This window comes from Callorhinchus milii, unplaced genomic scaffold, assembly GCF_018977255.1.
Source record: "Callorhinchus milii isolate IMCB2004 unplaced genomic scaffold, IMCB_Cmil_1.0 Scaffold6, whole genome shotgun sequence".
NCBI lineage: Eukaryota > Metazoa > Chordata > Chondrichthyes > Chimaeriformes > Callorhinchidae > Callorhinchus > Callorhinchus milii.
This window is the reverse complement of record NW_024704747.1, coordinates 21632179-21648956: the sequence shown is the minus strand read 5'-3', so window position 1 is coordinate 21648956 and position 16778 is coordinate 21632179. Positions and strand designations below refer to the sequence as shown.

The following is a 16778-nucleotide window of genomic DNA, read 5'->3' as shown; positions in this document are numbered from 1 at the left end:
GCACTCGTTATGAATCAAAATACTATTTTGTAACAGGTAGACACCAAATTAATTTTACTTAAAGTTGAATGAATGAATTCTACTCTCGCAAGTGAAAAAAAATGTCACCTCATGAACCCAGAGGCGTTTTATGTCAGCTGGACTTTCAGATGTCTCCGGATATGAAAGACAAACTCCCTGAATAACACGGGAGAAGTCACGCAGATTGAACAGATAGTGAGACTTGGCAGGTGTCGGAAGGAGATTCTTCATTGCTTCCTTGTAAGTAGTCATAGTGGCATTAACAATTTGTGGAGTCAGACTGGCATATTCCCCTGGGAAAGCAAACCTAAGAAAAAAATATAAAGTTATTTTCGCATGTTTTCTTGTTATATAAAGACAAAACTAAACAATGCTTCACCTTTTAAACACCTAGATATGTTTACTATTCAGATAGTATTTGTGGAGTCCTGTAGCTCAATGGTTAGAGCACTCGCTTTGCAAGTGACAGACCCGAGTTCAATCCCAGGCAGAGGGCAAAACCTTGGGCAAGTTTCCTTACTCCACACACAGCTTAATAATAATCCCTCCAAAAACCGAAAACAATAATAAATTGGTCATTTTCAATCTACAACTGTCTGTGGGACATTGCTGTGCGCAATTGGCTGCCGCTTTCGCCCACAAACATACAGTCAATTCACTTTACAGTGTGTTCTGTGAAGCGCTTTGGGACGTCCTCCCGACGTGAAAAGCGCTATATCAAATGCAAGGATTATTATTATTATTATTATAGTATCTGCTCAGCAGCCCTCTTACCATTTGAATCAAATTCCATATTCAAATCATTCTAAGGTTGTATTCATAATGTAACTTCTAATTCCCCTCTTAGGTTTCTATTTCTGTGGAGGGTTTTGAATAGCAATAGAAAACATTCCAGATAGTTTCATCCTTATCTATTCTTGGAAGTAATATCTTCTCTTTTCCTCCTCATCTCCTGGACTCCATTTTCCTTCCAGTGTCACACAGTTGCGACGGGCACAGGGAAAACATTGGTCCTTATCCAAGTAAACAAAGCAACTTCTGGTTCAGCTTCACTCTAGACATTAGTTTTCTTTACCAACTAAAATATGGGGGGAATGGGAGCATACACAAATTGAATTTTCTATTTTAATCCCAATTAAAGGAATTCAAATAGCCTCTGTATAGATTTTAAAAACTCAAAATAAAGTAGTCAGGCGTATTTAAAGCAGCCTCGATTCTCACCAGAAAATTGGATGAAGAAAGTGTGAAATAGAAAACTGAAGTAAAACAACAAGCATTTTTTCATACTAGTCCAAGATCTCTGATCTGAGATTTTATAGGGTTAGTAAGTAATAAGGCTGGACATTACTTCTAATTGATGTAAATTCCTGCCAGTTAAGTCAAACAAAGCAATTAATCAGTGTAACATACCTTAGAGTGAAGTGCCAGTCAAGGATCCGAGAGAAAATGGTGAACATGGCTTTGTCATCAAACTCATTGATAGCCAATGTGTTAAAATGGCGCAAGAATCGAGGTGTGATTGGGTTTCGGCCACCACCTAGAAACAACATATCTTCTGTTATTAACAAAAACACATTATGAAAACAAAATGACACTGAGTGACATTGTGGAGTCATGGATTCAAATCCAACCTTGACAAATGAATAATGATTCTTCACTATAGAAGATTCCTATTCAAAAAGCATGCCGGAGTCTCTACCAAGTATGTGCATAGAATTCTCCTCACAAAGCTCCTCAGAAATTGAAAGCAATTGATACCTAGCTGTATTCCATCACCAATGATAACGTTTTGTTTAAGGCAGCCACTTTTTCCCCCATCTCCTTGATATGAATGACCACATCACCATTCTGTGTGCACTAACTAGGATCACGTAACCTCTTACACATCAGTAGAATTCCTTTTTCAGTTGGAAATGATCACCGAATGCAAAAAGTTAAAAACGATGTTGGCTCCAGGTAAACATTTAACTTTGAATAATGCAAAATATCACCTCCTCAAAAAATATAAATTGAGAAGTAAAGAAGGGGGTTAGTTATTGGACTCTGGTCAGTATATCCTTCAATGTGCACTTATAATGGAACTTCACATTATGAGCACATATTGAAAGATTCATAAAGCACAATAACAGAGCAGAAATGCCCCACCACCACCAACAGCAGAATTCCAAAAGGATTGGAATAATACAATACTACTCAATACCTGTGCAAAACAACAGATAAACTACCAGAACTTTATAAAACAATATGTTATCTGGCTTAATGAAAACAATGTAAATGACAATTTCTAAAAATACTTATTAAAACAGTGTATGTTAGCTATAACGTTTAAAACTCTTTATATAGAATTTTAAATCAGTTTCTATACTTGCATACCTATACCATATGATAACTCACCAGGTGGCCCCATTGCACACATTATTTGTATGTCCACCAGTTTAACCTTGGTACAGTCCTTCAGGTCATACCAATTCCAATGGTCTAACCACTGCCGAAGTAGTTCAACTGGTGGCTGAGCACCATACACTTCTCGTGCCGGCATGTTCACATCATCTACAAAAACAACCTGGAAAGCAATTAAAATCATAATGATAACAGGTTAGATTAGTAATCAGAGTAACCAAGTTCAGAGCAGAAAGTGTCTTGAACTGGGTCATTTCAGGTTAATTCGCAATTGTTTTTTTACCCCCTAATTCAGATCATTTTTAGTTTCGGAGAATAGTGTCAAAAATATATATCACAGAGGTCAATTAAAATAACCTGTGACTTTAAGATTTTTTTAATGTTTAGTGCATTACAAGCCTTGAAAATGTTATCCAGTGAAAATAACAGAGGTATACTGCAACATAAACCTACACTATGGGCCTAATTGAGATTTTCACCAACTAGATTGAATGTTCTCATTGTAACTTTTTCACTGTGAATATTATAAACTGTTTAGTTGGCATGATTTCCAAAAGGGTGAATTGCAAATCCCAAAGAAGCCAAAGTCCGGCAAGTAAAATATTTTGTGGGCATCACAAATTACAAGAGCAAGTTACACTTCAATTGCACTTCCTTTCACGATGGATACTGCCGAAGTGCTTTACAAGGATGGTGTGGTCAACAAGCAAGGTGGGAAGAGGAAATGTAGGACGAATGTGGCTGAAAGCACAAAGATTTGTAGGAACATTCAGAAAGTAATGATAGAGGATCTGAGGCAGCGAGATTTGAGGGAGCTCCATAGAACGGGGACATAGCGGCTGAAAACAGAAGGCCAAAGAAGGGGTGGAACAGATGGTGGAAGTGCAGCAGGTCTGGGTTTTGCAAAGTGCAGAGAGTGGGTGGGAGAATAAGGGATGGATCAGATCTCGGGAACATGAAGTTAGTGAAGCCTGGTGAGGATCAGCTGCAACATGTGGAAGGCGGGGTTATTTAACAAGACGTACAAATATTTCTGGGATGTAATATGGACTGCTTGGTTACTGACTTTCTAAGTTATTAGCTTGTTTAGCAATTATTGTTACAGTATCCACTATGTACCGTTTTTTTCCCAAGAGGTGGACCAAAAACTCCTTTCCTTCTTTTGTCTAATTTGGACATGATGATGTTCTGAGTCTGAGCAGCAGTAGTCTGGGCTGAAAAGTTAATCAGCAGTGGTTTGTAAACCTCTTTGTTCAGATTATTTAATAGGAAATCCTGCAAGAAAATATTGCAAATCCTCTGGTTATTTTACAACACATACAGTTTAGCTCCCAACATACAACTGAACAAAACAAGGCTAAAATGAATGGCCCTGAAGATAATTGACATGTAATTATTTTTTATAATACTATCCAAAACCACAAGAACTTGCAATCCATTCCTTCAAGACTGTGTGAAAAGTGATTAATTCACAGGACAAATGAAATCAATAGCAAAATGCAATCCTTTGCTGCAGCTTAAAATACGTTTTCAGCTCTTTTCATGCCAGAGGCAAAGTAACACTGTTGTGTCATTTGTTTAAGATATAATCTTATTTCACCTTAAATATATGAATCTGAAGTTTTCAAAGAATTAAAAACAATGCCCAAATCTTGTTCTTCTCAGTGTAAGACTGTTACTCCTCTACATTATTTTAGTCTTGAAATGCCTACCACTCTAGTCAACATAGAAATCTAATTGAAAATGAAAGCCATTTGCTCTTATATTTTATGCTTCTCAAGGTATCTGCTTCATGCTTGTCTTGGTTTGGGGGAGGGGAAAGACGCCTATACGTACAATAATATAGACACTTTTTCCTGTTCCTGTTGGGCCCACGTATATAGAAGGTTTTTGATGTGTTGTCAAAAGGGTCATCAGTTCCATATAGCGAACGGTATCTAAAGTTGGTACGATGATTTCATTAAACTGCACATCCTTTGAAATGGGGGGAACTGACTTCAGGGCTTCTGTCCACAATTCCCACCTTCCTGTTCCCTAAGAGTTGAAGTTACAAACGTTAAAGGTAAATTAGATGTACTGACATGTTTACCGAATTACATAAAATGCACACATTAGAAGGCAAAGTAACATTTGGGGATCTAACTTGCAGAACCACAAATAAGATCCTTTTGTTTCTATATTTTAATGTCAATCAATTTGACTTAATATTATAGTTACATCATTCATCTCAGGAGACAACCTATGAAAGCTAATCTAATCTGAGATCTGATTTAGAAGATTCCAATGTCCAATCATCAGTGCTAACCTTGGCAAGAAGGCACATCTTATTCTTTGCTGGTTAATAAAGTATACTTTACCTCTATAATCTGCTCCCCCACATTACTGTTACCCTAACGCGTGATTTGGAGGGGGGGGGAACTTAACGATTCAAAATCTAGGACTGCTGGGCTTCAGCTCGGCACAATCTACATATTTTACTCACTCAATGGGAATTTGAACTCAACATAATTATTAAAAAAAAGATTTTTTTTTAGCCATTTAGTGATTTATGTGTTAAGAACAAAAATCTTATTTGAAGTCTGTTTTTCAAATGGACTCTACCTCTACCACCTTATGTGGCAGAGCATTCCACATCCAACAATTCTCTGAGTGAAAACAGTTCACCCAAATTCTCATTCTACTCTTCTTATAACTATGGCTCCTCATCACAAGCACACACATTAGTATCTCAATATGGTTTCTCCTGGTAATTGTTCACTCAATAAGGCAAATTTCTCTCATCATTAGATGATATCGGATTTATGCATGAATCAATACTTGTCTATGTTGTATATTTAAAATCAATAATTTTGTAATACATACATCTTTAATAAATGTATAGTCGTAAACTTTTCCCTCAGTTGGAATTGGGGCAGTGGGAGCTTTAACTGGAGGATCAACATTGATAATGAGACCAAATTTTTTCTTTGTCTCCTCTCTTAGTGGCCCATCCATTATCTCCCGCAGAAGCTTGTCAAACATCACCCGATCTTCTTCTGTACAGCTAGCACCAATAGACCAGATCAAGGAAAATAGAAAAACACCCTAAGGAACAAAAAAAGATTTAACCATTTTGCAAACAAAAACAAGTAAAAGTCCATTTAACAAACATTAACAATCATTAAATACGTGCCAAGCAAAGAACAAGCTCTGGAGCAAAAGGTAAGTGTATTTTTACCCAACTTGCACTCATACAAAAATGATGAATTGCTTACTGCAGGTATGGTGTATCCTATTCTCTAACAATATCCTTTGATCGTATTCTCTCACAAAAATATATTTATATGTGAAATCTTGTCATTTTCCGGGCAACACCTAAGAATACTGTCCTTTTTAATGTAAAACAATCTGTACAATGAGATCAGCTCATCTGGACCCCACTGAACAAAAGATCAAATGATCTTCCCCTATATTGTTGTATGGAAAACCTTGTTCTGTGCCTATGCAGTAAAACATTTAATATGACTTATTTAAAAGTCCAAGTTGCAGACAAACTATAAACGTATAAAATCCGATTTAATCAATAATCTACACAGCTCAATTCAATGCAGCCGGTAAGTGTGCGTGTGTTATTTTGTCATGGGAGCCGGTAAATGTGGATCCAGTGACAGATACTACATTTCCCGCGATTCAATGTGTTTGACTTGGCGCCACATGGGCACTTACCGGCAAGCATTGGAATCACACTGAATCACAGGAAATGAAATTCTTCTGTTCACGTGTCAACAGAAAAAGACTACATTTCCTGGGATTCAATGCAGCCGAACGGTAAGTGCGCATGGGTGGACGGGTCGGGAAGCGTGACTCAATGCTGTCAATAATAATAATAATAATAATCCTTGCATTTGCTATAGCCCCTTATCACATCTTCCAGACATCTCAAAGTGCTTCACAGAATATACTGTAAAGTGAATTGACTGTATACTTTGTGGGAGAAACGCAGCAACAAATTGCACACAGCAGTGTCCCACAAACAGCCGTGGATTGAGTAACCCAATTATTTTTATTTATTTTGAAGGGATTATTACTCGTGGAAAGATCCACCAATCGACTAACAACCAGGGAAACTTGCTTAACGCAAGCACACACACCAGCTGGGCGAAACTCGCCACGGGGTGAGGGGGAATCTGTAATGCCCACTCTCTCTCTCTGAGTGGGGGAGGAGAGCAGCCATCATTACAAGTGCAGGACTAATGAAGGATAGAGGAACAGCATTCCAAGTTTGTAAGCGATTAATACAAGTAGTGCAAAGAAATCTAAAGTGGTTTTAATAGGAAACTGAATGGGACTCGGATGAATGTACAACTTAGGTGATTATACAATTTATAAAGGTAAGACTTATGTGAGTTTTACTGTATGTCAAAACTTGTTTCTTTCCGCACTGGTTGAGCTTCCACATACATATAGGACCAAAATGGAACCAGAATTATCCATGCCATTAAAGAAATAACTTCAGCCAAGCCAATTAAAAATTATGTGGGTTGGCGTTTCAGTGAACGTTATGAAATGCACCTCATGAAAAATATTTAAATTCATGGTGTACTTGGAATAAAGTTGAAAAATATTCAGATACAAATTTCTACTATTACATGCTCCAGTAGTTTATGGTTTAGTAATTGACGGTTAACTCTTCCAGTGTTTAAATTTGCATGGCTATATGATAGTACATAACAGTACATAACAATGAAAAAACATGATTTATTTGTCAAACAAAAATCAATCTTGATTTTTCAATTACAAATACATATTCTAAACATAATTTGAGCAACAAAATAAACCATTCAAACATCCTTCAATTCTAGTTGTCTCAGGAATGTTGTCCACTGTTGAACCTACCCACAAGAGTATTAATATCTCCTACCTCAAGCCAAGAACAAATGTCTCGTTCATTCATTTGCTTGATCTTGGGCACATCTGTAAATTCATCCATAAGACAATCCATAAGGTTCATCAATGATCGTACCAAATTTGTATCAGAAGTCGGAGATAGTTCCTGCAGTTTGAAGGGGGGGAAAACCAAGGTGTAAATCAAGAGTTACCATTATCTGGAATTTAAAAAATAACAACAACAAAAAAATTGCATTTGTATAGCGCCTTTCACGTCGGGAGAATGTCAAGGCCCTGGACAATCAGTGTTTTGGACCCAAGCTGGGGATCAGGATCAAGGAGGGTGGAGGGCAGGCGGTGAAGGAGGGTGACTGAAGGCACGGTCAAACAGGAGGGTGTTGAGACGGGTCTTGAAGGAGGCAAGGGAGGGGGTGAAGTGGATGGACTGCGGGCTGGAGTTCCAGAGGGTGGGGACAGAATGGCTGAAGGCCCGCCCACCAATGGTGGGGCAGGCGAGGCAGGGGACGTGAAGCAGGCCAGAGCCCGCTGAATGGAGGGAACGGACAGGTTGGTAGGGCATTAGAAAGTCGCAGAGGTAGAGGGGAGCAAGGCCATGGAGGGGTTTGAAGGTGAGGACCAGGATCTTGAACTATATCCTTTGTGTGATGGCAAGCCAGTGGAGTTGGGCAAGGATAGGGGGTGAAAGGGTCCGGGAGAGGACTCAAGCTGCATAGTTCTGGATGATCTGCAGCCTATGGAGGGACGAGTTGGGGAGGCTGATAAGCTGGGAGTTTGCATAGTCGAGCCTGGATGTTATGCATGTGTGTATGAGTGTCTTGTTGACATGTAGTGTGAGACAGTGGCAGAGACGGGCGATGTTGCGGAGGTGGGAAAAGGCAGTGTTTGTCATGGCACGGAAGTGGAGTAGAAAGAATAGTTGAGGGTCAAACAAGATGCCAAATCTTCAGACTGGATCAGTGAGGTGGAGTGTGCTTCCTTGGATGGTGATGCTGTCAGTGCCTGAGGTGTGGAGGCATTGACGGGAGGGCCTCGGTCATGTTGACACTCAACTGTAGAAAGTTAGCTCTCATCTAGGACTTGATGTCCAACAGATATTCTGCCAGGACAGCAGTGGTCCTGGAGTTGAGGGTGGAGACAGACATGTAGAGTTGGGTGTTATCGGAGGCAGACATATAGAGTTGGGTGTTATCCACATACATGTGGAAGTTGACCCCATCTCTACGGATGATGTCACCAACAGAGAGCATATAGATATTAAAGAGGAGGGGACCAAGGCCAGAGCCCTGAAGAACACTGCACAAGGTGGTGCGGGGCCTACAGGAGAAGCTGTTTGGGGAGATGAAGTGGAGACAGTGTGAGAGGTAGGATCTGAATCATTCAAGGACAGAACCATGAAGGTTGAGATGACAGGGGAGGCGGTGGGGGAGGATAGAGTGGTCAAAGGTATTGAAGGCAGCAGGGAGGTCAAGTAGGACGAGGAGGCAGAGGGAGCCCTGGTCGCAGATGGACAAAATGTCATTTGTCACTTTAACGAATGCTGTTTCTGTGCTGTGCCCCAAACCCCGAATGGAGGGGTAGGTGAAGGGAGTGGTGGAGAGGAAGGAGTGAAGCTGAGAAGCAATGACTCGTTCCAGGATTGTGGAAAGGAAAGGGAGGTTGGAGTTGGGGCAGTAATTTAAGATGCATCCAGGGAGGTTTTTTTTAAGGATAGGAATGATGACGGCCGTTTTTAAAGGGGTGGGAACGGTGCCAGTGGACAGGGAGAAGATTATGATGTGTGTGAATAGGGGTGCAAGGAGGTCGAGCTGGGAGGAAGAAGAGGGATAGGGATGTGGTCGAGGGAGCAGGTAGTTGGTTTCATGTGGGTTATAGTGGTGATGAGAGGAGTGGGAAACAGTAAGTAAAATTTTTAGAATTAATTAGTTTCGATCATACTGTATTCAAAGATTCCGAACTAAATTACATATGGAATTCCTAAAGTGAAAATATTTGCAGTTTTACTAAAATTAATCCTTTTTAAACATAATTCACTCAAAATACCACTTTTTCTCCACTGTATCCGAATCATTGCATACTTACAACGGTATTTTACATTTTAAAAAATAGTCGCTCCATTTTCCAAGGCTTAAAAAATTGGTGTACAAATTTTCTGCCGTACCCAATAATGAAAAGGGTAAGAGTCAGAAGAACATCATTTTATTAACTAGATGAGTTTATGATATATGTACATAATAAATTATTTCATTCTTGAATGTTACTATGTAACTTTCATTTAGGCTTCTTCTGGTAGGCAACATTGTTTCTGTTGGGTTATGAATGAATGAATGAATGTATCAACAAAAATAAATGTATACTAAACTTGCAGCAAAACAAATTCTATAAACATCTCTATCATACCTTTGCTGCTTTTCGAATATACTGAAGACACACTGGCACCATCCTGTCGAAGAGCCCTTCAACTAATTCCTTGTGCATGGCACTAACACCAGGAGGCATCTTATTCATCCAGGATACCATCACAGGCTTCCATCCCAGCATTTGAGGTTCCATATAGACCATACCACATCTTGAAACCTAAAACAGATAAAATAGATCAGCGCGTCTATTTTGAACAGAGCTTAGTGCATGAGAGGACACAAGATGCAGAGTTCTGTAAAATCAGCAGTGTGTGGAGGGAAGAGTTGGGAAGTCCAGCGAGCAGGGAGTTAGCATAATCAAGCCTGGATATAATGAAAGCACGGATGAGGGTTTTGGCAGCCTGAGGAGAGAGGTAGTGGCAGAGGCAGCCAATGTTGCTTGAGGAGAGAGGTAGTGGCAGAGGCAGCCAATGTTGCGGACGTGGGGAAGGCAGAATGAGTCATGGCGTGCATGTGAGGTTTAAAAGACAGTTAGGTGTCAAACAAGACACCACGGTTCTGTATTCACGGTTCAAGACACGCAAATTGTTGATGTAGAAATTCTTCTGATAAAGAGGTTTTGGTCCTCATTTCATTTTCTAAAATCCCAACAAGTCACTTGTATATATTACAAAAGAATGTTAAAGTTACCAAGTATACCATTAGTACATCATATTAATAATCCCATTATGAAAGTTGCAAATTTATGTAAAGTATAACACCTCCTTAAATTCCATCAAATTTACCTTATGTTTATACCCTCCATCATAAAGTGACAATTCCCAGTATATATTTTTTTAAATTCAGCAAATCTAAAATGTGTTAGAAGAGCAAAATATTTTTAATAAAATACTGAAGTATGAAACTACTTACAGTGGCAGGGGAAGCAACCTCCAGATCCATTGGTTCAAATATTAAACTCATTTGCGGAGACATCTGAATGATCTCTCCACTCATTAGACATAACTTTTTGTTATCATCTAGTACAGTGTTCATGTTTTCAATCCAGACTGCATCAACTGGTCCATCAAAGATCAGCCATTTCCTATCTGGAGTCTATAAAATGCATAAAAAAAGTCACAAATATTCTAAGAAAATACAAATGTTTGCTTAAAAAACTTGCAAAAGGCCAAAATACTGTTACTATGATGCACCATAGACAAATAACAGGTAAATGGATAGTTAAATGTATGGTTTCCACTTTGTTGGTGAGTCCATAACAAGGAAGCATTACACAGTGGATGCTGAGAATGTTCAACTCACTGATAGAAGTTCAATTTTCAAAGAGATAAAATTATGTGGGTTGGCGTTTCAGTGAACGTTATGAAATGCACCTCATGAAAAATATTTAAATTCATGGTGTACTTGGAATAAAGTTGAAAAATATTCAGTTACAAATTTCTACTATTACATGCTCCAGTAGTTTATGGTTCAGTAATTGACGGTTAACTCTTCCAGTGTTTAAATTTGCATGGCTATATGATAGTACATAACAGTACATAACAATGAAAAAACATGATTTATTTGTCAAACAAAAATCAATCTTGATTTTTCAATTACAAATACATATTCTAAACATAATTTGAGCAACAAAATAAACCATTCAAAGAGATAAGTCTTGAAATGAATTTTGAAAGAGGTAAGGGAGTTAATAGGTTGGAGACCACCACCGATAGGGCATGGGACATGAAGCAGCCCAATGCTTGTTGAGTGAAGGGAGGAGATTGCTAGGGTTTGAGGAGACTGGGGAGGTGAGGAGAGACTTGGAGGGATTTAAAGGCGAGAAAGTGAATCTTGAACATCTAAGATGACTTGGGTAGGGTCTTCTAAATTATTACCATAACTACTCTGGCTTGCACCCTTCTCAACAAGATGTCACAATGATTCCCTCTAAAATTGTGTTCTCTTTTCCCCAAATCTATGACTTATACTTGGATATGTTTTTGCAGATGGCCAGAGCCCTCCAGATTTTCTTCATGTGTAAGCCTAGAGAGTGAATGTCAGTGGGTCATTCAAGCGTGAAGGGCATAACAGCTGAGCCCAAACCTGTTAAGTGCCTGCTGTGCACACATGCATATTTTCCACCAGAGGTCACTGGGCAGTGATCATGAACTCAAGCTTATTTGTCTCTATAGCCGAAGGTCATAGAGGCTAATATTAGCACCCCATTTGTTACCCCAGCTGACATCAGTTATCCCAACACAGTGCATCGATAAAATCACAGATCTGCTTGGTCTGTGTGGCTAAGTATCATAACACATCACAGCTTTTTTTTTAAAATCCATTCAGGAGATTTTAAAAGGCTTTAGATATGTGAATTCATTCAATCCGTATGGTGAAATCAGAGTATTTATTTTTAAAACAATCATCTTATCAACCAAACCTAGATCAACTGGATTACTTCCAATTGCATTAAGTGAGATTTGAGAGACCCTAACAGTTTTAGGCACATTAAAAAATAGTCTACTTTAAAATGCCATGAATGTAGATTTTTGGCAAAAATCAAAAACTGAGTATTTTAATTCACAACTGTAAATTAATATAATTTTCAAACACTTACAGAAGAAACAGCAAATGCTCTATAGCTCACAGCCAGAATGCCATCTGACCATTCATGTGACACTTTATCAAATTGGCCATACAGCTGACCCATCGTGATGGACTTGGGATTAATGACAGTGATTTGAACCTTGTTTTCCTCCATTAGTCCCTAGGCAAGTAATAAATTAAAATTATCATTAAAATGTTCCATTTGGTTAAAGCCACTGAAACTCGCTAAGAACTTTGTTTACTTAACTACAGCTACAAAGAACAGTATATATCTCAAAACACATCAATTAAAAACTATTGTATTTCGGTATCCCACACGTGAAACTACAGTATATACAGTACTACTTTATAGTGTTAATAATAATACTTGCATTTGATATAGCGCCTTACCACATAGTTGAGGTGTCACAAAGCACTTCACATGATGTACTGTAAAGTGGATTGATTGCACATTTTGTGGGAGAATGCAGAAGCCAGTTGCTCACAGCAATGTCCCACAAACAGCCATGGATTGAATGACTAATTTTATTTGGGGAATTGTTGGCCGGGACACTGGAAGAAACTCCCTTCTCTTTTCGAATAGTGCTATGGGATCTTTAACATCCACCTGAACTGGCAGAGGGGACCTCAGTTTAACAAATCATCCAAAGGACTGTACCTCCGACAATGCAACAAATTCCCAGCACTGTATTGGAGGGTCATCTTAGATAATGTGATTCCAAGTCCCTTGGACCCACAATCTTCTGACTCAGAGGCGAGAGTGCTACCACTGCGCCAGGCTGAATCATTGAAGGGGAATAAATTGCAATGTTAAGATATTAACGTTAAGCATTCTACTGTTAAAATACATAATATCCTTTCATGTTATTACAGTGACATCTAGTGTGCAATAATATGCCATTAGTCTTCACATGTTGAAATAGAAATGTTCCTTTCACTTGAGGAATATTTCAGAGTTATCCTTTAGTTTCACATATTTATCTTTTGCTATATTCTTACAATCAATAAAAATTGCTTAAGTTTTGATCATTTGTATACTTGTACGGCTGGAAGGTTGCTTGGCGCTTACTCAACCTAAATCACAGCACAAACAAATATGTGGCAACAAAACAAATAAGATATTGATGATTCGGTGTTAAATGATTCAGTATTCATTTCTACCTTTTCGGAAATGTCACGCAAAGCACCAGCCAGAACTCGATAAGCAGATGTCTTTCCACCAAATGGTTCTCCAACAATCATAAAACCATGGCGCACAATCATCATTTCAAAGATCTGCAAAATCTTCTGTGAGAAGAAGTCTGTCATCTGCAAATTCATTCGTTCACAATTCTCTTTGATTGCCTCCAGCAAGATTCGGTAGTCAGGCTTTGGCAACTTAACTCCAGGAAACAAATCTGTAGTGATACCCTAATAATATAGAGAATGCAATTACTACAATAAAATAGATGTTTGAATTCTTAACTCATTACAAAGATAACATTTCTCAAGGTACATAATATAATGAGAATCTACTCATCTCCATTAATGGTGATGTGTGGTTTGTGAAGCAGGCTATAATGGGTCTGTGCTACATCAGAGATCGTTTTAATCTTTATCGATTCTTTTGACTTGAACAAATGATTATTTTGAATATTATTTTGAATACTACCCAAATCAAATAATTGATTTTAATATTGCCCTTAGGAGATCATCACATAATGAAATAAGTTGCTATGATATGCAATAAACTATTATGGCAAAGGTATATGCGATACACAATGATAAACTATTGTCCCAGGTTTCCTATTGCATCAGTATTAAATGCATAAGTAAAATATTTTAAAGAAAATACAACTAGCATAGCTATTTCCAATGAAGACAGACAAATAAATTTGCTGAAACCCTGAGTTTTTCTGTAGATAAAGAAAAATTAAGGGCAAAAAATACTTCCCCTAATTTTTAAGTGACAATCCAGAAGATACAAAGAGTAGAAGACAAGTTTCACAATTTGATTCTTTGGGGACTAACACAGATGTTGAAATACAGAAGGCAACTGTGCAGTGCAACTTACCAGAATCAAAGACTGGTAAGTTTCATAGTACTGTCTTGTTCAACCAAGAACAGCCCATCAATTAGGGCTTTAATTTTCAGGGTTGAAGACATGTCTACATCCTCACTGCACTGGTGAGCTAGATAAGTTGGTCAAGCATCAAGCATGAACAATTAATTGGATTACCCCAAATCTGTTTTGTTAGAACGTGTCCTCAGAGACAGACTTCACTTATACATGACACTCACTTTATCAACCAGGATTACAACCCAGAATCTTCTGATTCCAAATTAATATCAGAGGAGGAAAACATATGAACATAAATGATGGATTAAAGCAATCCTACCTCAAAAAGTGGCAAATCATGTGCCAAGAACTTAGGCAAATTGACATCAATTATGGATCTCAGTAATAAAATCTCTTCATTTTCCGTTGGATATTTCAACTAAATAAAATTAAAAACTTTTTTTATTGTACAGACATATTATTACGTTTTACAATATTTTACTGCACACTTTCATCATTAAACTTCACCCATTCAGATAACTATATATCATTCATTACCTTTATATTTCCTGCAGCAGTCAAAACAGATTTTACTGCACGCATCCCATAATCATAATGATGCTGTGAAGAAAGTTGCTCTGAACAAAGCCGATATGTAGCAACTATCTTAACTGACAGGGGTCGAGCACTGACAAAGCCACATGAATAAAGCACAATCTCTGCAATCATCGCATAATCTGGTACCATCATGGCTACTGTTCTGAAGAGAGCCTACAAAATAATTATAATAAAAATAATAATTAGTAAAAATATGATTAGCATTTCTCACAAATATTCTCATGATACAAATTGCTGAAAATTACAAAATCTTCTTATGCATGTGTCTTTTTCTTATGATTTATACAATAAACACTGCCAACTGAAAAACAAGCATTTTATTAAAAAGCTTAAAATTACTCATTCCTTTTCAAAATCAATAAAATACAAATGTAATAAGCTAGCATGCTGTGACATTCTCCAATGTGACATTGTAACAATACATGCACAATACATGCAATACATACACTGCATCTCTGGTTCAGAATTACAGCGGTATTTTCTACACAGACTGAATGACTTTAGCACGGTAAAAATTGTGTATTAATTAAAACAGCAATGTCCACCTCAATATCAGGCTTACAAAATAATGTAATGGTCTCCTGGTATGAATATTTCTATGATGATTTTGCTTTTAAGCTGAAAAATGATTTAATCAACAGAGTCTGTAAATGAACTGCAAAGTTCTAGAACTTTATTCATACAAATACCTTAAGGTTGTCCGGCAACTCTGAACGACCAGCATAGCCAGGATTCATCGTAATAAAGACAGCACAGGTCGGGTTAAGCTTCAATTCAGTTCCTTCAAACAATAATGTATCTGACCCAGCAGAAATGCCTGTTATATAAAAGACCAGAAAGCTTTTCATAAATCCAATTTCAAGGGGGCAAGAGTGACTGAGTGAAATTATGTTACTACTTCAAAAGCATACTGAACTCCAATCTTCATTAGCAATTGTACATACTGTTTATAGAAAGGCCAGAATGATTATCATTATGCCTTATAGAGCACTGCTACTTCTATTTCTTTATCTTAAAATTAGGAGTTTTCTTGGCACTTAATGTGGCACAAATAATTACCAAAACAAACCAAGTGACAAACCAATAAAAACTAAACTGAGGCTTATTTTCTCTCGTTTTCAAAAAAATACTGGCATCAAGGCATGCAAGAAGTAAGCTTGCTTGGTCAGGTAGTGCAAACGAATGATTAAAACGGTTGGCTTGTATCAATGATGCACAGAAAGTAATTAATATTAAATCCTGCTTCACAAGTGCATAAATAGTATTTTAGTTTAAAAGCATATTTCTAGAATGAAACATATATTATAAATATTTCAAGGGCACGAATGAACAAACAGACAAATAAAGAGACAAACATTCCTGGAAAACAGTCAGTCCAGCATCTCACAAGAGATCAAGTCTAAAGGCATTTATGTGGCAGCATATCAAAATAATTTTTTTTTCTATCATTCTATAACTTAAACTCAGTTTTTGTATTTTTTTTAACAATGCCATCATTAGGATAAATATGAAGGGAGTTTACAAGATGATATCAAAGAGAGAAGCAATTGTCCATAGGTAACAAGCTGATAGCACGTTAATTTTAATCCAAGTACTTCTGCTACATGAGGATAGGAGAAGACTTGAAGATGATAAACCAGACATAATTTTATCTATACATCAGAGAAAAATCTCAAATGAACAAACCTCTCTGGATTGTTAGGATTTGTTGTGCAACAACAGAAAGCACTTCCAGATCAATTCTGTTGAACTCATCAAAGCATGCCCAGGCACCACAGGAGAGCAACCCCTAGAATTAAAACCAAGTTCACAGTGAATAACTCAACAAATCCTAATTTAATATTCGTATGTTAGGAATCAGAAACATT

General features: G+C 37.6%; 1 protein-coding gene across 1 annotated transcript in view; it reads right to left on the bottom strand.

The window, feature by feature from the left end:
• Nucleotides 1-16778, bottom strand: part of dnah7 (dynein, axonemal, heavy chain 7) — a 77061-nt gene that overhangs the window by 34074 nt on the left and 26209 nt on the right. Inside the window, exons 22-36 of the mRNA XM_042336076.1 lie at nucleotides 16597-16699; nucleotides 15600-15727; nucleotides 14851-15063; nucleotides 14633-14731; nucleotides 13416-13664; nucleotides 12265-12414; nucleotides 10578-10760; nucleotides 9706-9882; nucleotides 7322-7453; nucleotides 5284-5505; nucleotides 4258-4455; nucleotides 3541-3696; nucleotides 2416-2584; nucleotides 1432-1558; nucleotides 109-328 (exon numbers count right to left, since the gene is read on the bottom strand). Coding sequence (XP_042192010.1) covers nucleotides 109-328; nucleotides 1432-1558; nucleotides 2416-2584; nucleotides 3541-3696; nucleotides 4258-4455; nucleotides 5284-5505; nucleotides 7322-7453; nucleotides 9706-9882; nucleotides 10578-10760; nucleotides 12265-12414; nucleotides 13416-13664; nucleotides 14633-14731; nucleotides 14851-15063; nucleotides 15600-15727; nucleotides 16597-16699 — 2526 coding nt within the window. The remainder of the gene's footprint in view (nucleotides 1-108; nucleotides 329-1431; nucleotides 1559-2415; nucleotides 2585-3540; nucleotides 3697-4257; nucleotides 4456-5283; nucleotides 5506-7321; nucleotides 7454-9705; nucleotides 9883-10577; nucleotides 10761-12264; nucleotides 12415-13415; nucleotides 13665-14632; nucleotides 14732-14850; nucleotides 15064-15599; nucleotides 15728-16596; nucleotides 16700-16778) is intronic.